The sequence below is a fragment of the Balaenoptera physalus genome (genome assembly GCF_965194825.1).
Source record: "Balaenoptera physalus genome assembly, chromosome: 13".
Classification (NCBI taxonomy): domain Eukaryota; kingdom Metazoa; phylum Chordata; class Mammalia; order Artiodactyla; family Balaenopteridae; genus Balaenoptera; species Balaenoptera physalus.
In genome coordinates, this window is record NC_138892.1 from 63,578,828 (window position 1) to 63,600,457 (window position 21,630).

At 42.6% G+C, this 21,630-nt stretch overlaps 1 protein-coding gene across 3 annotated transcripts; it reads right to left on the reverse strand.

Moving 5' to 3' along the window:
• Positions 1 to 712: 712 nt before the first annotated feature.
• Positions 713 to 8,027, reverse strand: LETMD1 (LETM1 domain containing 1). Of its 3 annotated transcripts, XM_082421455.1 has the most exons (9): positions 7,859 to 8,025; positions 7,156 to 7,307; positions 5,400 to 5,515; positions 4,717 to 4,799; positions 2,835 to 3,021; positions 2,610 to 2,711; positions 2,356 to 2,508; positions 1,815 to 1,911; positions 713 to 928 (listed from the first exon to the last, which is right to left on the reverse strand). In XM_082421455.1, the coding sequence occupies exons 1-9, from the start codon at positions 7,978 to 7,980 to the stop codon at positions 858 to 860; spliced, it is 1,083 nt and encodes a 360-aa protein (XP_082277581.1). In that variant the 5' UTR covers positions 7,981 to 8,025; the 3' UTR covers positions 713 to 857. The 3 variants fall into 3 exon arrangements, with proteins under 3 accessions (XP_082277581.1, XP_082277582.1, XP_082277583.1); XM_082421456.1 differs by lacking the exon at positions 7,859 to 8,025 and having other exon boundaries at positions 5,400 to 5,519; positions 7,156 to 7,291; XM_082421457.1 differs by lacking the exons at positions 2,835 to 3,021; positions 5,400 to 5,515 and having other exon boundaries at positions 7,859 to 8,027.
• Between the last annotated feature and the right edge of the window lie 13,603 nt (positions 8,028 to 21,630).

A 21,630-nucleotide genomic window follows, 5' to 3' on the forward strand; every position in this document is an offset into this window, starting at 1 on the left:
ACACACAGACAAAAGCTGAACCCAACTTACTATCTCAAAGTAGACCTCGCCTGGTCTCCGGGGCTGGGCAGTAATTAGTACCTTACAGGATTGATCCATGGCCCAAAGAAGGCAGCCACTGTCAGCTACAGTTGGATCGCTGCAACACAGTGGAAGTAGCAAAGAGTTTAAGATCCACAGGGGCTGTAGCCCAGTCCAGAAATTAAGAGAGGGAGGGGAAGGCTGTAAACACTTGAGTCAAGAAGCGCTTGTATTTCCTTTTATCTTTCCATTAGAATGTTCCCATAAGTTATTTACTTAACAAAAAAAAAAAACCAAAAAAAAGTTAAGGGGCTCAAAGGATTTGAAAAAAAGGGAAGTGGTTTAGCCCTGTGAGGGGAACAAAAAATAAAAATCCCTATTTTTGGTCATATCAAAGTGCTGACGGGGGCATCAAAGTACATGCATGGATATAAAGGCTCCAGTTTAAGTAGTGCTGTTCCCGTCATCAGCCAGAAACTGTCTTGAACAAAAACAGCTGTAACGAATGTGGCAGTGGGTAAGTCCTAGGCCAAATGAGGATTCCCACCTGGGGCAAAAGCTCACTTCCTGGGATCCAAACTTAAAACACCATAGTAAAAGCCCAGTACAAAGGCTGCTGCCAGCTCCAGCGAATTCTGAGGAAGTTGGGATGACACCTCCCGTGGGCAGCCCCGGTAGGAGTGTTTCTTTCAGTTCCAGCTGCCACACGGGCACCTGCTCCTCTGCCTTGCACACGCCTAACAGGGCACACACTCTTTGCTGACAAGTGCTGTTTGGTCCCACGCTGCTGGACTATGTGACTGCATGCAGGACAATGCCACCTGCTCCTTGTCGGCTCAGCGCCTTGTCCCAGTGTAGTTGATGGAAAGCAGGACCACATTGTGTAGCAAGAGGGACAGCTCAGCTTCTGAAAACAACATCAACGTTAATGGTTTGGCCAGGGAAGAGTTTGCCTTCCAGCTACCTTGTTAAGCAGGGCTTGACACCAGAGGCAGGAAGCCAAGTGCAGGGAGGTGTGACATTAAGAGGCCACTGTCCTCAAAGTCCCCCTGCTTCATTCCAGTCCCTACATGTACACTTTCTTTCCTTCCACCAAATAACTATATCTACTTAATTCTCATGTGATGGCAGTAGAAAATTCAGAGATGGTAATGGTACTAAACCCCACTGTCACCCTTCCGAATTTTCCGGTAGAAGCTGGTCCTCGAGGGACATTTCTCAGCCCCAAGGAGATTAGTAGGCCTACCCTGATGTTCAGAGGCTTGGAAGATATTGAGGCCTAGCCAAAGGTTCCAAACAGGAGACCCATAGGCCTAATACCCACCCGCAGATACTTTTTGTTTAGGCAACTCAGTGTTTTCATCCTGAATCTGAATGCCTTGGGACTGGTGCTTCTCCCCGAGTTACATGGCAAGGTCTGGAGACATTTCTGGTTGTCAGAACTGGGTGAGGGGGTGCTACTGGCATCTAGTGGATAGAGGCCAGGGATGCCTGCTGTATCATCTTATAATGCACATGACAGCCTCCACAGCAAAGCATCAGTAGTGTCAAGGTTGGGCAACCCTGCTTCATGCTCAGGCTCCCACAATCCCTAGTCCTCCCTCTTGTCTTGCACAGTCTACTTCATTACCTGCCTAGCCCCTGTAGGCAAGTGAGTCTGCGCCCTTTCAATTAGACATATATAGTAGATAAGGGTCTCACGCTACTTAATAATTAACTCCCAAATAAAACCTCAGAATAAAATACAAAAATGACTTGGATTTTAGTGGCATAACCACAGGCATCTGTCTCACCTTTCAGGCTGCAGGAAAGCTGCAGCCATTCTCCCAGCCAAGTTCGACACCTCTCTTCAGCAATATGGGTGGAATTCAGGCCACGAAGATAACAAGCCTAGATCGCTCAGAAGAGAAACAATCCTTAATTATCACACAGCAAGTATGCCAAGGAAGTATAAACCCACAGAGAGTCCCAAATCCCCTTTAAATAAGTTAAAACCTCATCCCCACAAGAAACCTTTCACCATGGCAATATGAACTCTGATGGACAGGATGAGAAGCAAAAAGGCCTATACAATCTAAAACAATAGATCTAAAGTGTAGTGTCCTTGCTTTTTGAAGGGCCAGAAGAAAACATACATAAACCAAAATTATTGTGGGCAATTCCTTCCCACTAGTTAAGTCCACCCAGAAAAAAAGACACAGAAATGAGGTGAGAGAATAAAGAGCCTGGGCTCTGCTGTAACAAGCAAGACAAGGAGCTCCTTGGAAGCTCCCAGCCCCGTGAGCTCAAAAGCCCACCAAGGACTGCAGGTTGGTATTGCAATCAAGCGCTTACCGACTTCACCTCCTGGGCAGTCAGCTGACCAATCCCCAGCTTTGCCAAAGCCTTGTCCAGTTGGTGAATCACAGTGGTATGAGTCTTTAAACGGTATCTCAACAAGACAGGAGGCAGATATGGTGTGAGAAGCATTGCTCGACTCAAGGCTTTCTGTGACACAATATAGGGGGAGAAAGTCAACTCGGTGTTACTGCAAGTAAGACCTGAAGCAAGGTGAAGCCACGGAATAGAGAAAGCCTCAAAGTGCTCACCATCTGCAAAGCATGGAGCTGGTTCATGCCCAGAGGATGGTTAGAGAAACACTCTCTCAGAGCCAGGATATCATGTATTGCTGGGTGGGTACCACGCTGCATCTTGGGAGAGGTAAGAGATGGGTAGATGTTAGGAAGGTCCAGACTAGCCTTCTTACCCAGTTTTAGTGCACGCTGGATCTAACAAGATTCCTGGTTTGCAGGAAGGGTTAATTGGAGGAATACCTTGGTGCACAATTCTGTCATATGCCACCGGAGTCCTGAATCAGAAATGAGAGGGATAACCTTTTCTAAATAACAAAGAATTTCTGGGTGGGACTGCTTCCGGAGAGCATGATAGATATCTAAGAAATCAATTTGTTGCTTTGGGGTCCAGAAATGTTGGATCAGCAGTTGCCTAGGAAACAGGTACCTGAAAAGAAAAGGAATCACAAAGTCACTTGGCTGAAACTGGCATCTTTCAAAGTGAGCTAAGAAAGCATTTAGCAGACATGAATGCTAGGAGGAAGAGATGGAAACACTATTTCCCTACCTTACTGTTCTTTCCTGTAAATGAGTGTCAGACCAAGGTTTAAAGATACACTGAAGCCCAATTTCAAGCAACGTTACTGAGGTTATGTAAAAGGAATAACCTTGCATGCAGCGATCAGATAAATGACTCCTTTTGAATCAAAGCATGTGATGAACATATTTTGGACAGAGCTGCAGACAGAGCTGGACTTTGTATGTGATGTTGACCTCAAACTGTTCCCAGTCCCTATGTGTATACAAAATGAAATTCCTCTAATTCATTTCTCTATACAGGCGGTGGTTTTAAAACATGGTCACAAATTCCCTGGCACTCCTCTTATTGAGAAGTGAGGTCTGTGCCTCTGGTTTTTAAAATCTGGGTGAGTGCATCAACCAACAGAATAGAGCAGAAGTCTTTGTGACTTCCAAGGCTAGGTTATAAAAGGCCATGAAGATTCTCTTTTTTTTTTTAAAGTTTCTTGAAACTTTTTAAAAATAATTAATTAATTAATTAATTTTATTTTTGGCTGTGTTGGGTCTTCGTTGCTGAGCGCGGGCTTTCTCTAGTTGTGGCGAGCAGGGGCTACTTTTTGTCGTGATGTGCGGGCTTCTCATTGCAGTGGCTTCTCTTGTGGAGCAAGGGCTCTAGGTGCATGGATTCAATAGTTGCAGTGTATGGGCTCGGTAGTTGTGGCTCGCAGGCTCTAGAGCGCAGGCTCAGTAGTTGTGGCACACGGCTTAGTTGCTCCGCGGCATGTGGGATCTTCCCGGACCAGGGCTCGAACCCGTGTCCCCTGCACTGGCAGACGGATTCTTAACCACTGTGCCACCAGGGAAGCCCCATGCAGATTCTTATTTGCTGGAACACTCATTCTTGGAGCCCTAAGCTGCCATGTAAGAAGTCCCACTGCCCTGAAGCCACCACATTACAGAGGCCATATGCAGGCATCCTAGTTGACGGTTCGTCTTCCAAAGCCTTCCCGGCTAAGGCACCAGACCTAAGAGTGACCTTAGACTGTCCAGACTAGTCCATTCACCAGTTTTAACTATCACTGAGGGACACAGGAGAAAAATCTTTCACCCACCTGAGCCCTGCCCAAATTCCTGCCCCATAAAATCATGAAAATGGTGGTTGTTTTAAGCTATTAAGCTTTGAGGTTGTTTGTTATACAATAATAGATAACTAGAACAACATGCAAGGTCACAGTTTAAAACTGTCATCTTCAGATATAAGGTAAAGTAATAAAGATTTGTATTATCAGAATATGAAATGCATTTTTCTCCTGAAGAAAAAAATTTGTCCCAAGTTGCTATGCCTCTAAGAGAGTGGGTTGCTGCCTCTAGGGATGATAGAAAAGATCATTATCTTATTTCACATCACACAGGAGCAGCTAAGAGACAGGGAGAAGCCAGGCCACCTACGCCTACAGCCGTTGCAGTAACCCAGGTGGCTTTTATGAACCTTGGGCTAATGAGAAAATTGGAGCAGAAGTTTGATAACCTCTGCCTAACTTCTGAAATGGAAAGTTCTTAATTTGTAATTTTAAAAAAATCTACATATCTTCAGTATGCTGGAGAGACAGAACTCTGTACTCACATTAGCAAGAAGACCAGGTAGTTGGCAAAGGGTGGAATGGAAAGAATACCTAGGAAAAGACACTTGGTGACGTCTCGACGGAACTAAGCAGAAATAAACACAGATGCAGTTTTAACCCAAGTAAGCTTTTAGTACAATGGACAATCCCTCCACCCCACCGTGCAGTAAACTTCTATTAGAGCCCAGGTAAGGATCAAGGTTATTTCTATCTACCTCTAGTTGGTAAGTTCCTTAAGGACAGGAGCCCTGATCTGTTTACTTTTGTATCCCAAACAACGTCTAGTACAGGGCCTGACAGTATACCAAATCCCTAAGTAAATTCTTCCTGATCTGCAGAATGGTCCTAGATTCTTACGCTCAGCTTCAAAACTACCATCAAGTTACCACCAAATACTACTTTCCTGCTGCCTTTGGATCCTTCCTTGCAGATTTTTATATGTTCAGAAACGAACTGGACTTTACTGTTCACAACTTTTATTCAGAAAGTGTTCCAGAAACTCTACGGAGCTCTGCTACGGAGGCTCACAACTCTGAATGAACTGATTCAGACAAATGATCTGATCTCATGGCACAGGGCAACAGCTTGGTCAGTGGTGAAGAAAGTAAGAATGAAAAGACTTGAGATCTGGGTTAACTTTAATTATATCACCGTGAACTTCTGGATATCTGCCCTTGGTGCATACCTGTCTCAAATGCTCCATCTCCCGGTATGAAAGTTGATGAAACTTTATATTGTGCTTCCACATATTTGTCTTTATTCTTCTAGCCTTTTTGGCATCAGCCCATAACATCTGCAATCCTACCTCATTAAAGTAGAGGACAGAGTGTGATGTTATCCCAATCTGATTACCACAGCCTTTTGTTCCATGTTCACCCACAACACACACTTGTCCCTCCCTCCCCAATGCTACTCTAAATCAAAGCTTTAAACTAGGTCACTTGAAACTCTTGTGAGGCTGACCTATATTTCGTTTCTTATCCTTCTCCCCTCTGCCCCCTTCCACCCCCCTGCCCCCAGCATATCACCTCTCTTCCTGCCAAGCTGCCGTTCTGTGATCTACCAGGGAATGGTCTCCCTCTTCTGGTTCATTACTCACTCCCTTTTTTTTTTTTTTTCCACTCCCTTTTCAAAATAAAAATTCAAAGCTCTTTAACCTCAGGAAGTCTTGCTCAATTAACCCTTTGTATATCTCAACCAGATATTAACTTATCTCCTTTCTAGAACACTTTTATAATCACTGGAATTCAACATATGTCTAAGATTGCATTTTCTCTTCATTCCAAGATAATCCTTACACTGATCTAGAACTTTATAAAAATGCTTTCCTATTTATGAATGAAATAGTATAATGTCTAGGTTGGCTTCAAAATAATACAGGAGAAAGCCAATGTATAAATGATATAAGACTGGTGGCCGTGAGTCAATAATTGTTGAAGTGAGGTTGAGAATATGGAAGTTCATTGTATTACTCTACTTCTGTGTTATGTTTGAAATTTTCTATAATAAAAGGCTTAAACACAAACAACCAAAATGCTTTCAGACTCTTTTTTTCATTTGATTCTAGTTATAAATCGGGGAGCAGACAAAGCAGTCATTCTTATCTCCACTTTACAGCTTTTGCAAGTCCATGAAGCTAGTAATAATTATGATAATATTCACAGCTGACAATGTGGGAGTTTACTATAATTGGTGTTATGATAAAAAAAAAGTATAGAGTATAATAGTTATAGCTACACTTACTGAGCACTTACTATGAATCAGGTTCTAAGGACTTTACATGTATGGATTTATTTAATCTTCATAGCCATGCAGTCAATAGGTAGGTTCTATTACTACCCTCATTTTACAGATGAGAAGACCAAAGAACAGAGGGGTTAAGTAACAAGTCCAATCACCCAGCTAGTGACTAGTCGGGATTTGAACCCAGGCAGTCTGGCTCCAGAGTGGACACTTGACACTGTACCATCTCCTAGTAACTAGCAGAGCTCTGATTTGAACCGAAACATTCAGAAACCAAGTACGCGTAGTGCTATTTCCACAACGTGCTATCCAGGAGAGATCTGTGACTAACATTAGACCACATTTTCTTACAAGCCAAGTCAACTGGTAAATCACAGGGCAGGTCTGTGCAGCTATAGATCTCTGCCCTTGTGCACGACAAATAATTTCTACTATAGTCAGATGTGTGGTTAAGAAAAGTACAAAAATACCTATACTCCTCCTGGGTGTTGTCAAAAGTTGTTTCTCAACATACCTTTCTAGAAACATCAAGAAGGGCTAACTTATAAGAAATAGTTTAATGCTCAAGCATTTATGAAACAGAAGACATACCAGCTTACACTCCCATCGCAGAGCCTGCAAGTGACCTTACTTATTCTAACTCTCTGACACTGCCCAAGAGCTGATTCAATGGATTTTTATTTTAGTTTTGTCTTTACCTTTCATGAAGATTGTATACAGGACATAGAAGCGGGGGAAATGACGACCCAAGAAACGATGGTATTTCCCATTAATCACTTTTGTCTTGGTCACCACATAAGAGATCAAGCTCTTCACATCTGCCTTTGGAGAAAGGTGAAGCTTTGAAGACCTACAAGGAAGATGAAAGAGACTATCTGGGAACCAGCCCTGGAAGCCCCTTCACGCCTGGGGTCCATAATGTAAAACATCTGCTTCAGAGAATGTATGCTAAGACCTGAAACTTCTGAAATCCAAAGAAGATCTTGAGATCATGGAGAGATAAGCAGTCAGACTGAGAAAAACAGATAGGGCAGATGAGAGGCCAGGCAACAATGGATGTCGGGGAAGTGGTGAGTCTGGAGAGAGCGAAGGCCTGAGGGACAATCTGAGCAGCAGGCTAAAGCCAGAGAGGTGAGATCCAGGTAAGTAGCAGTAAAATCTGAGCCGAAAAAGGGAGGCTCAGGACACGTGGGGAATTCAGACAACATGGGGCACTGAGAATTGAGAGGGTCACGAAGCCAGGTCTCTAGCAGGAATCCCGGTGCGAATTCTGAGCGGCAGAATAAAAATCCAGGGGCCGGGGCGTGGAGCCCTGAGAATTAAGAGACAGCATGCAAACAAAATTGAGACACTGGAAGAGCCTGAACGTCAAAAATGCTTTTCTCTCTCCAAGTCCCTCACCGAGGGGTCCCCCAGGCCAGGCCAGAGCGAACAAACTGCAGCCTCCGGGCGACATAAGGTCCAGGGGGCCCCGCCGAACCCCACAAAGCAGCCCGAGCCCAGCACACTCTGGAGACCGCCATCTTCGCAGTGAGGGAGGGGCAGACGAGAGTAAGTCGTCTTCGGGTCAAAGTTCCCGTACGTTGCGTTCGTTTGACAACGCATGCGCCTTTCCTGAGAGCTGATTGGTAACCATAGACCGTTGGCCTCGCGCTGCCCGGGCGAGGAGCGGACGCTTAAGGCTAAGTTCGGAAGGAGGGCCACGATTGGACGCCGCCAGCACTTCCTGGTTTAGAGGCGCCGGAAACCGGCTGTCCCGGAGGAAGCGAAAGAGTATCTGCCCTTCGGTGGGTTGTGGTCCTGAGAATGTCCTCTCTTTGAGGGCCTCGTGACCCCTCGCGATGCTCTAGGGCCTCCGGGCTTCCTAGCGCCGCCGCCCTTGCTCTCTGTCCGTATGCGGACTTCGGGGCCTTGGCGCGGGAGGTGCCGGAGGTCAGTTAGGCAGGGCCTGTGTCCACGGTGCCTCATGGGGGTTGGGAGGACCCGCGGCGCCCTCTAGTGCCGGTCAAAGTTTGCAGCTAAGGTTGGATGCCTGGGAGCCGCCCCTCTGTGGACCAAGTCCGCTCTTTCCTTTTGTAGGCGTTTTTCAAAGTAGGTCTGTGGGAATAATGTCTTAAGGTAAGTGCCTCCTGAAGACCAAGCTCGGGTCTCAACCTTAATGTCACTTTTCTGAGAGGCTCTCTCCAACCAGAGGGACATATATTTTCTCCCATCACCCTGTGTATTTTCTTTATAGCAGTTACCACATCATTTATACATTTGCTTCCTTTCACCGGCTCCCTGAACCAGTCTGAGGCCAAGCACCTTCTTGCCTTGTTCACTGCTGTACCTTACCCCCACCGCTAGGTGTCATGCCTGACACCTAGTAGTTGCTCAATAAACATGTTGGACTACATTAATACCTGAAACTGGGAAGGTTTCCCAGAAGTGGTATTGCAGAAAGGGGGAGAGTGGGCTCTTGTCTAACACTCGGAAATGAATTGTCCAAGGAGACACACCGTGCTGACAAAGCAAGAGACTTTATTGGGAAGGAGCACGCCGGTGGAGAGCAGCAAGGCAAGGGAGCCCAAGAGAATTGCTCTGCCACGAGGTGGCTCACAGTCTCAGGTTTTATGGTGATGGGGTTAGTTTCCGGGTTGTCTCTGGCCAATCACTGTGACTCAGAGTCCTTCCCGGTGGTGCAGGCATTGCTCAGCCAAGCTGGATTCCAGCGAGAAGAATTCTGGGAGGTTGGTAAGACATATGGACTGGCGTCTCCTCTCTCCTTTTGACCTTTCCTGAATTCTAGCTCATTAGCTCCACGTTCTTTACCAGGACCTCCTGTTGTAAGATAACTCATGCAAGTGGTTACTATCTTGCCTAGCCAGGGAGGGTGGTTTCAGTCAGTGGTTCCCCTAACAACTGCCGCCTGAGAGACTTCATAGTCAAGATACTTCTTGGGAATTGGGGAGGAGGTCTCTTTCTTCTGTAACTACTTTCTGCTGAGAGTGGGCGTAGTCCTGCCTAGTAGAGTAGAAGTCTCTTGCCACCTGATCTAAATTGATCTAAATTCTGTGCCGGAAACCAACATTCACCCTCGAGTAACAAATTTAGCTAAATTTAGCCTGAAACTGTTGGACCCTGTTGGAGATGAACCTTGTAAACAGTTGAAGCAGACGGGCCAAACAGGAGGCCTAACAGGATGGGCATCGCTGGGCTCAGAAAAGGGAGGCAAAATTTGGGGTGAGGGCTACAGGGTTCTTCTCATTGGTTGGAGGTGAGGTAACAGGACGGTGCTCTAGGAATCTTGCACTCAGCCTGAGCTTACCATCCTTCACCTGGGTGGGGTCCCGGTTCTGCAGAAGAACTCAAAGATATAGTTATGCATACTCCTTGAGGAGGAACCAGGACCCTGCCCAAGGCTGCACCACCATTTGACTGTTTCTCCCCTGTTTTTGCATCCCCTTCCTTTCCTGATTAGCAACTGTTTGAATCTGCCCTTTGGAATTCCGGGAAGGTCAAGGAGGCTGAATGAAGTCTATATCCTATAAACAAGAAACAGGGGACACAGAAAGGATTTGTATTCCTGAGCCCCTCAGAGTCCTGTTCAGTTTTAATTCAGGAAACTGGGCGACGATGGCTCTTGCCACTTCCTGCTAAAATGGGACATAGTCCTGCCTCACTTTGGAGAATAGACACTGAATTGGAAATATTTCTGAGTTCTGAGTTCTGAGCCACTCTCTCACTTCGTCCCAGCTTACCCTTACCCCTCCCTGTGTCCTCAAGTCCATTCTCTATGTCTGTGTCTTTATTCCTGTCCTTGGCAGGCGGATTTTTAACTACTGCACCACCAGGGAAGCCCTGGACATGTCACTTTAGTTATGAGCTTATTTCCTCTACAATAGTACCTATTTTATAAGAGTTCTGTGAAGACCCGAGAAGAAAATGGTTGTGAAAGCTCCCACATCTGTATAATGCTTTATGGGTCACAGAGCTTTATGTTAGCATAGGCTGTTTATGCTTGAACCACTCATGTATTCAGAGGAAAAGTTCTATAAATGGGTGGATTTCTACAAGTGTTAGGTATATGGGAGTGGGTGGGATAGAAAGTTGACTAAAACATGATCTCCATCTTCAGACAATTTCTAAGTTCTCTCAACAGCCCTCAATGTATTTCTCAAGAATGTTCAGTTCTAAGACTTCCCTGGTGGACCAGTGGTTAAGACTCCGCATTTCCAATGCAGGGGGCACGGGTTCAATCCCTCGTCGTGCAAGTTCCACATGCCGCTTCTTAAGGCCAAAAAGAAGTTCAGCTCCAAAATTCTAGAACACTTCCAGAAAGAAGGGGCTAAGATCATTCAGACAGTTTTGTGGAGGAAATGAGAAGGAATTTTGCCTGGAAGGATGGAGTAGAAGGAAGACATTTCATGTGGTAAAACAATATGGCAGGAACACAAATTCATTCATTTCTTACTCAAATATTTATATACTGTTTAGGGCCTCTCCCTCCATGCCCCCTCACCCTACCTTGCATACACTAAGCCTTGTTGGTTCTGTCTTCTGTTTCTTCAGTCATCCAGCTTCCTTCTCTCTTCTGTGCCACTTCCCTAGTCTAAGCGGCAAGCCTCTAATCTAGATTACCAGAGTAGTCTCCTTACTGGTTTTTCTTTCATCTATTTTGGCCTCCCTCCAACCAGTTCTCTATGCTGTAGCCAGAGACCGCCTTTGAAGTTGCAAATCTAAGCTTGTTACTCCCTTTTGTAAAACCTTTCAACTTTTCTCTGACTCGGCGGATAAAGTTCAGACTCCTTATCCTGGCCTACAAGGCCTTGCATAATTGATCTCAGCCTACCTTCCCAGCCTCACCTCACATCTCACGGTATCTCTTTCCCCTTAGCTTTCTTTTTTTAAAAAATATCTTTATTGGAGTATAATTGCTTTACAATGGTGTGTTAGTTTCTGCTTTATAACAAAGTGAATCCGCCTTAGGTTTCTATGCTAAGAAACATTGGCCTTTCAGTTCTAGAATAGGCCAGGCAACCTTATGCCTCTGGACTTTTGCACATGTTGCTCTCTGCTTAGAGTTTCTTCCTTCTTCCCTTCCTCTTGGCTTGTCTTTCAGGTTTCAGCTGAAATGGTAACAATAGCTAACATTTATTGAGTAGGTACTGAGTGCCATCATTGTTCTAAGTGTATTAACTCATTTAATCCTCACTATAACTTCATAAGGTAGATACTATTGTTAGTTCCACTTTATAAATGAGGAAAATGAGGTTAAATAACCTACTCAAGGTTTGAGTCAAGATTTAAACCCAGACTGACTGGGCACATGAATTACTGCTGCACTGTACATAGACAGCATGGTATAGGAGACTCTTAACCCCACAGACCTAGGTTCCCCAGTTATTCATCTTGTAGCTATCTAAACTTATCCCTCATAGTACTTAAATGATCATAATTAATTAACTGTGGCATTATACATTTAATGACTGTCTTCCCTGTGAGATTCTAAGCTCACTGTATTTCCAGTTCCTAGCACAGTGCCTAGCACACAAGCAGTGCTCATTAAATATTTATTAAATTAACAAATACCTTATATACCTGAATATAAGGTACTGTTTTTCCTTTCAAAATAATTCCTCAGAAAGGAAGTTGCCTTATATTTTGTGTTCTTACAAAGTCTCCTATTATAGTCCACAATGTCTGATTATTTTTATATATGATATTTTGTTTTGAATCAAAGTATTGCTTGGGAGGATGCAGCCTGAGATAACTTCAGTCAGTGCTAGTTCTGCAAGCGTATAGAGGTCACTGGATGGAATCACTTAAAAAGACAAAAGAGGGAATTTCCTAGTGGTCCATTGGTTAGGACTTGGCACTTTCACTGCTGTGGCCTGGGTTAAATCCCTGGTCAGGTAACTAAGATCCCTGCAAGCTGCAAGCCGGGCAGTGTGGCAAAAAGAAAAAAAGAAAAGGAAAAAAATTTAACACAGATTCAATTAATTATTCTGGGGTTAGGACCTCACAGTTTTAAGTGTTAGATATTGTTACTAATAAGCGTTTTAAAATCAACAGAGGGACTTCCCTGGTGGTGCAGTGGATAAGACTCCGTGCTCCCAATGCAGGGGGCCGGGGTTCGATCCCTGGTCAGGGAGCTAGATCCCACATGCATGCCACAACTAAGGAGCCCACCTGCCGCAACTAAGGAGCCCTGGAGTTGCAACTAAGACCCGGTGCAACCAAATAAATAAATAAATACTAAAAGCAACAGAAAAAAAAAAAGCAACAGAAAGAGGTTATATTGTGGATATCAGGAATATGCAAGCATAGCATGAATTAAAAAAGGAAAAAACAACTGTCCTCAAACGATTCAGATATACGTAGGATGACATGATCTGCAAATTGAGCAAGATGACAATAAAAGTGACTTGAATGATGATGAAGGCACTGATAATTTAAATTAAATTGTTATAAAATTTGAGTGAAAAAGCATTATATCTAAATATTTTATAAGTGATTTAAAATATATGTTGCTAAATAGTATTAGACTTAAATTTTCACTAAATTAGTAACTATTTAAAGTAGACATTTGACTATTTCATGTATAGCAGGTTGACCAAAAACTATTTTTTTAGTTCTTCTCTTTGGGGAAACAAGGATTGCCTTATATTTGGGCACATATATTAAAATGTGCAGTACATTTTATTAGGTGTGTTGTTTATTAAGTATTAGCAGACACAAAGATGGGCTGATAGGAGCTTGCAGAGAACAAAAAGAAAACTAGCTTGGCTGAAACAAATGGTTATATTTTAGAAATAGTCTGTTTATTCATTAATTCCACAATTATTGAGCATCTCCCCCAGGCCAGGCATTGTTCTTATTGATTGGAATAAATCAGAGGTCAGACAGATAGATTCCAGCCCCAGTATATTTCACACTATAAAATGATTGGGAGAGGGGGTGGGAGGGAGGCTCGAGAGCGAGGGGATATATATATATATACATATAGCTCTTTCACGTTGTTCTACAGCAAAAACTAACACAACATTGTCAAGCAATTATACTCCAATTAAAAAAAAGATACAGTATTCATTGATAAGGAACATATTAAAATAAAATGATTGGGAGATACGTTTGGAATACTAGAGCAAGGGAGGATGCTTGGGCAGACTTATGTGTGAAGATTAGGGATTTGGATTTGATTTGAAAGGTATTAGGGAATCATAATGCATTTTGCCCAAGGGAGTGACAAGATGAAAGGGATGTTTTGTAAAAATTAGCCTGGAGAAGTGTCCTCCAGGATGTATAAGAGTGGGAAAAGATGGGAGGTTAAGGATACCAGTAAGGTTATTACAAGGGTCTGGAGAAGAGATAGTGAGAAACCATCAGACTGCCCCCAAATGATGACCATCTTTAAGTGGTTCCAGTTTTGTGGTACAATAAGTGGGAACCAGTTTGAGCTCCCCAAACCTATCATCAGCATTTGCTATTCATTCAGCAAACATTGAGGGCCTGCTCTGCAGCCATTCTGCTAGGTTCCAGGAAAATAGAGGCAAATATGAGGCAGGCCTTTCCTTCAAAAAACTCAGAGGATTAGTAGAGATAATCGACATTCCAAAATAATTGTGCTCTCATGTGATAGATGCTATAACAGAGAAATGTTCAAGGTACAGTGAAAGTTAAAGGAAGGAGTAGTAAATTGCTAAATTCTGGTGGTTGTGGGGTCATCCATGAAGACTTTCTTTTTTGAGGAAGAGGAGGAGAAGCTCATCCCCAGGAGTTGATGAAGGGAAGGGAGAGAAGAGAAGGGCATCTACTTAATTTTGTCTGCATGTATATTTATAGAGTTCATATGTTGAAAACCATATGCAGTGAATACGGTTAGCCTCTGGCCCATCCCTTTCATTCTAGATGTTATTCTCCATGTCTCAAACTGCTTAACCCCTGTTGCGCAAGGATATCCAATTCAGTGTCGACCTCAGACTTTCCTGTGGGGGCAGGGAAACTGCGAGAGTATCTAGGAGAGGCCTGGGAAGGTGTGTGGCCTTGTACCCACAGCCAAAGATAGGTCTCAGCCTCTGGCTTCACCATGAAGAGAAGTCAGGTCTGAACTAGATGATGGAGGAGATTGACTGGTAGATTGGGAGATTGACTGGCAGACAATAGAGGAAGGGCTTTCTGGGAAGAGGGAACAGCATGTGTGAAGAGCAAAGACTGAAGCTTCAGGGAAAGATAAATCTCTTTTGCTAGTACAGATAATAAACATAGTGATTTGCCACCTCTAGATACTAATTTATTGAGTTTGACAGGCTGATGTGGGGCAGATTATTCTTCTTAAGGCACTGAAAAGAAATCGCGGGATGAAAGAGTTTTTTGTTTGTTTTGTTTGTTTTGGCCACACCTTGTGGCATGCAGGCTCTTAGTTCCCAGACCCAGGGATCGAACCCATGCCCCCTGCAGTGAAAGCACAGAGTCCTAACCACTGCACCACCAGGGAATTCCCCAAAGGGTTTTAATAACCAATGGTTAATGCAGTTTTTATTTTATTGCATCTCAGAGCAAGATTAAAAACATTATAATTCCATTTATTTTTTTCTTATGTGTTAAAAATGTTTTTTTAAAGGAAAAGAACAATATTATTACATTCATCTATGTGTCCACCACCCAAAATGAATAAATAATATCATACCTATTTTCTCCTCCCAAGTTCCATTTCCCTTCCTTCCTTTAGGCATCCCTTTTATACCAGTCCACTTTTAATACTTTAAAAAAATATGTGTACCATATACTACTTGTGGTATATATATATATATATATATATATATATATATAGGATATAGTATTTTTATATGTTTTAAAAATTCATGTAATTGGTTTAGTGTGACATTTTTCTGTTTTGTTTCCCCTCAAACTTGTTTTCAAAATTCATCCATATAGAACAAGTTCATTAATTGTAGCTTCTGTGTGGTGTTCCATCACATGAATAATTTGTTCTAATTTGCTTATCTATTTGCTGCTAATAGACATGTACTTTGTTTTCAATGTTTCATTATTACAAACTCTACGTCACAGGGAACATCCTCAAACATGCCTTCTTGTCCTTATTAATGAGAGTTTCTCTTAGACAGTGTTTTTATTTCTTTTTAAGTGTAACTCACAATAAGAAATGCATTTTATATCAAGACCCAGTTCATATATGAAATAAAAGTTTAACAAAATAATACCTATTTTTGCTAAATGCACTCTATTTCCTATTCTACTTCATTTTTGTAAAATGCTGGATGTGACCCAATAAATTTATTTCATGACCTACTAATGGATTGAAAAACTCTGCTGTAAGGCTGTAGAGTTTCTGGGTCAAAAGATATGTGCATTTTCAACCTCAGTAAATATGTATTGTCAAGTTGCTCTCCAAAGTGATTGTGTCAGTTTTACAGGATATGAGAGTCCTAGTTTCTCCACATCCTCACCAACACTTAAAATGGTCAGACTTTCAGGTTATTACTAATCCAGTAGATGTGAAATGAATCTCATTGTCAGTTTATTTTGCATTTCCCCGATTACTAGAGAGGTAGAGTAGGTTTTTCTATGTATTATTGGTTATTTGGATTTCTTCTTCTGGAAATTGTCTATTCATACCTTTTGTCCATTTTTTTATAGGGTTGTTTCTCTTCTTCTTCTTCTTTATTATTATTATTGTTGTTGGTTTGTAGGAGTCCTTTACAGATACCCATCTTTTTCTGATATACATGTATGTTGCAGATACCTTCTCCCCATCTCCCTGTCTGTCACTTGTATTTTAACCTCGTTTGGGATGTCTTTTATGTAGGAGATTTTAATATTTGTTATAGTAAATTTTATCAAAATTGTCCATTTTTCATACTTTTGCTTTTTCTTAATTTGATTTAAGAAATTAGATCATGAGGATATTCTTTTTTTTTTTTCAGATAATTTTGAAGGTTTTGTTTTGTTTTGTTTTACAACTTCAGCTCTTTCATTCACCTGGAGTTTATTTTTGCCTGTTCCTTTTCTGTCTTCTGAAACTTCTGGGGCTCACCATTTGATTCTTCACCACATTTCCCTCTAGTGAGAAATCTTTGGCACTCTAGGCATCTTACCTCCTCCTTCTGAGTTTTTCTCCTAGAAATAACAGAATGGGAATATAAATGAAGCTCCAGGCTTAGAAAACTAGCTCTTTGAAGGCCTGTAAAGAAGAAGCAAGTGGCAAAGATGCGGTAAAAGGAGTCATTGGGAGGAATCTCTGCAAAAGATGATACACAAGCGGTTCTTCATACTTTACACAAAGAACCTAAGGCTCCTGGAAGAAGAATTATGCCTGTGGGGAGAAGGAAAGAGTTTCTGAGAGGGCTGGCCCTGAAAGAAAGGAGGTGTAGACTTGAGACAGGATCCTTATGTGCTACTTTTTTTTTTTTTTAATATTTTTATTTATTTATTTATTTATTTATTTATTTATTTATTTATTTATTTGCTTGCTTGCGCTGGGTCTTAGTTGTGGCACACAGGATCTTCATTGCGGCATGCGGGATCTTTTAAGTTGTGGCATGTGGGCTCTTAGTTGCAGCATGTGGGATCCAGCTCCCCAACCAGGGATCGAACCCAGGTCCCCCGCGTTGGGAGCACAGAGTCTCAACCACTGGACCACCAGGGAAGTCCCCTTATGTCCTACTTTTAAAGTCCTTCCACATCTACTTTCTTATTTTACCTCTGTCCCCTACCTTCAAGCCCTGTGAGCCTTTTTTTTTTGTCTTGCACTAGCAGATTGTGAAACGGAGGCACATAGAGTCACATAGAATTTGTTGGTGAATTTAATGGAGAACCCAGGTCTCCTGATCATCACACTGGAAGGTTTCAGGCAAGCTCAGCTTGAAACCAATTTATGAAAGAAGATTTGTAAGAGAGGAGGCTAGCATTTCCAGAGGAGCAGAATCGCCAAGTACGAGAAGTAGTCTTTGATTTCTAGTGTAATCATTGCAGTCGTATTCATCATCAAAAAGCCTTTATCAGTGCCTGCTTGCAATGAGCAATTAAGGTAGACACTGAACTAAATTTAGAATGTATTGCTCATGAAAATGGTCTAAGAATTCATACTCTGAAAATTAATATAAGCAGATAACAAAGGACATATCTTTATGACAATAAAGAAGAGGTAGACCAATCTAGCTACTGTGGACAGTAAAGAATTAACGTCAAACATGTCAGAAGTCACTGCAATTCAAGGAAAAGAGCATCTCCGGGTGAAGAGCAGTGCCTAGTAGGGATAGGTTATAGGGGTTCCAAGTTCAGGGGAACTGTTACCAACCAGTTAGGGAGGGCAGGTCTCTTGCCTTCTGACTTCTTCCACTCCCTTCCACCTGCCACACACATGCCCCACCCCAAGCTTTTCCTCTTCTAGGCAACATAACCCTTGCTAAGGCTGAAGATCAGAGGAATTTTTACTTTGCGTTAGTCTTTGACTCTGAATAAGGGGACCTTTACCCAGCATCAGTAGGAACCACCCTCAGGAGCCACTTTGTGCTGCCGGGCACGTCCACAGCAATTAGACCAAAAGGACAGAGGTGAGGACACTCCTGGAGAGAAGGTCTCCCCACCCAGCTTTGGCAGGGTCACCCAGGATCTCTACCATCAGCCTTGATATTTCTTGTGGCACATGGCTCGTTATTCCACCTGCACCGTTCACTAAGCTTCTCCTGGGTTCAGATTCTGTGGGAAGAAGGAAGCCCCTGCTTCAAGGTACTCTCAGTCCAGGCACATCTGCATATTCTGCAAGATTCATAAATGTCTTACCTAGCTGAATCAATATTAGAAAGACGCCATGGATTTTGCAGTTTAATATCACTCTCATAATAACACTGTCAAATGTTCTAATGTAGGAAAATAAAGGATTAGTATGTTCACACACACATGCAAATGTGTATGTTGCTAAATGCACATGTATTGCTCAGGGGGAACTCATTGGCCCTGTCTCAGAGTCTTTATACTTGCTTTTCCCTCTGCCTGGAAGTTCTCCTCCAGATAGCTATTCATGTGACTTGCTCTCTCACTTCAGTCAGATTTATCCTTCAAGGTGAGGTCTTCCCTAACCAGCCCCTCTAACATAGTCCTTCCCTCCCACGTCTGGCTCTTGCTGCTCCTTACCTTGCTCTTTAAATTTATTTTTTAAATAGAATTTATCACTGCCTGACATATGCTTACTGACTTGTTCATTATTTGCCCCCCTGTCCCCAGAAAGTTAGTTCCTTGAGCGGGAACTTAGTATGTCTTGATCACTGCTATTTTCCCATGTCTAAACAGTACCTGGCAAATAGTAGATCCTCAATGCTGTATGAAATGAATGCAATCAAATGAAATGGAACAAACATATGTGTTGGTGTGTCCTTTCTCTAATGTTGTATGGTGACATTAAATAGAAGAGACCAAGATGTCTTTCTAAACTAACCCTGTTCAGCTTTGGAAACGTGGTCGTTCTGAATCTCTGACCCCACCTCTAGAGAAGACTCCTCACCAATCTCTTTTTCGGTCCAGGTGACTCACCCTTTAACTCCAAGGGCCAGCTTGTGTCCCAGGCACCCCTGGTCACTATTTTTGGTTTGAGACTTGGCTCGTAACCCAAGCTAGGTGTGAGACAGAGCCCTGAGATTTTTGCTGCAACAGTAGGGGAAAAGATACTCTGCCTGCTAGTGGGGAGGAGTCCATCAAGCCCAGAGCAGATGGTGGCCATCATCCCACCATGCAGGCGGAACCTGTCTGAGAATAACACCACCCTGGGACTGAAGTAGAGCTCAGAGTGAGAGGGAGGTAGAAAGAAAGAGACAAGTGGACAGCAGCTTGGTTGATATTATCTGAGTCCCCAGGTGAAGCCCTGCCCAAAGCTTGCTATACCACTGGGTTACGTGAGTGATTCAATTCGCTTTGAACACAATCATTCTGAATTGGGTTTCTATCACTAGTAATCAAAAAACAAAACAAAGGAATTCCCTGCAATCCAGTGGTTAGGACTCGGCACTCTCCCTACCAGACCTGGGTTTGATCCCTAGTCAGGGAACTAATATCCCGCAAGCTGTGAGGAGTGGCCAAAAAAAAAAAAAAAAAATTCATGGGACTTACCTGGTGGCGCAGTGGTTAAGAATCCTCCTGCCAATGCAGGGGACACGGGTTCGATCCCTGGTCTGGGAAGATCCCACATGCTGTGGAGCAATTAAGCTCGAGCGCCACAACTACTGAGCCTGCGCTCTAGAGCCCACGAGCCACAACTACTGAAGCCTGCGCGCCTAGAGCCCGTGCTCCGCAACAAGAGAAGCCACCACAATGAGAAGCCCGCGCACCGCACCGAAGAGTAGCCCCCACTCGCTGCAACTAGAGAAAGCCCGCACGCAGCAATGAAGATCCAATGCAGCCAAAAAAAAAAAAAGAAAATCATGTCTAATGCACATTTAGCTGTATAATTTATACTACATCAATTTTCACTTGTTTACTAAATGACACATGCAGGTTTTTACTTAAAACTTTTGAACATTTATATAGCTTACAAAATAATCTTGTATATATGTATCACATATTTTTAAAAAATGTTTATTTATTAAAACATCTTTATTGGAGTATAATTGCTTTACAATGGTGTGTTAGTTTCTGCTGTATAACAAAGTGAGTCAGCTATACGTATACATATATCCCCATATCCCCTCCCTCTTGCGTCTCCCTCCCACCCTCCCTATCCCACCCCTCTAGGTGGCTGTATCACTTACTTTTAATACGAGTATGTGAGGTATGGTATATTCTTTTAGTTGGCTAAACTGAAGCTCAGAGAAATCAAGCAATTTATCCAACAACACACAGCTAATAAATAGCAGAGCAAGAACTCTAAGTAGTTATTTGGCTCTAAGTTCAAAGCCTATCCTGTGGCTCTTCACCTGCTTTCTTAAGTATCTGTAGAGTTTCTTCCTGATTTTTTTTTTTTTCTCTTAATAGAAGAGAAACTCTCTTAAAGACAGGAACTTGCTCCTTGCCTTGAGTCTTTTAATCCCTAGGGCAGCTCCCTGGAATGAGCGGGGCTCAGTCTGGAGGGTTGGCTCTCACAGATTGCAAGGGTGGAGTTTGCCACGTCTGTTCTCTCATGAAGGAGCTTGTAATCAGCCGACTGAAATAATGCATATGTATTACAGTGGTGTTTTTCCACCTTTTTTAGACTACTACAGTAAGAAATAAATTTTACATCAACCCAGTATACACACACACACATTATTAAAATAAAGTTTCACAAAATAATACCTACTTCAGTACTTGTGACAGTCTCTGATATTTCCTATTCCATTTTTTAAAAATTCTGATTGTGATGCACTAAATTGATTTCATAATCCAATCATGTATTGAGACCCAGTTTGAAAAGCACTGTTATAGATCACATATATATATAAAGTCAAATCCAAGCTGAAGTTCAATATTTCAAATGCTTGTTAAGTACTAATGATGTCATAGGTGCAGTAAATGATATAAAATTAATGTACAGCTGTCTTTATGAGGCTCACAATTTAGTGGCAGAAATTAGAGAATAAACAAATAATTAGTAAAAGAAAAAATATGAGCCAAAAAAAGCACAAAGATTCAGGAGCAGAAGAGGTCACATCCCATGAGAATCAGGAAAGGCTTTAAGGGGTGGGCGGCATTTGAGTTAGGTTTTGAAAAATGGACAGGATTTCAATACTAGAAGTGTGGGTGGAGGTAACAGTAGGAGCCAAGGCATAGGGTCAGGCAAGCCCAGGTTGTGTTCAGGATGGAGAGAATATGAAATTCAACTGGAATGAAGGGTTTACATGGTGGAGAGATGATGAGGTGGAAAGAAGGCTGGAACCATGGTGTGGGGAACCTTGAATGTCAGATGAAAAGTCTACTCTGTATTTGAATTTGATAATGTGGGCAAAACATCCTCCACATGGCACTCAGTTAATGTGTGCTGTCTTCCCCTTCTCCTCTTCTCTGTAGGCAGTAGGGAGCCTTTGGAAGTTTCTAAGTGGGGAAGAGAAAAGATCAGATTGATCAGGAGGATGTTGGGGTTGTTGAGGTCAAGGGGTGGAAGCCTAAGCAGGAAGGTGACAGCTGAAATAGACAGGGACAACTGACCTTGTGCAGATAGGCATCATTTGATGAGAGGGAGGATGAGGAATACATGAGAACTTTCC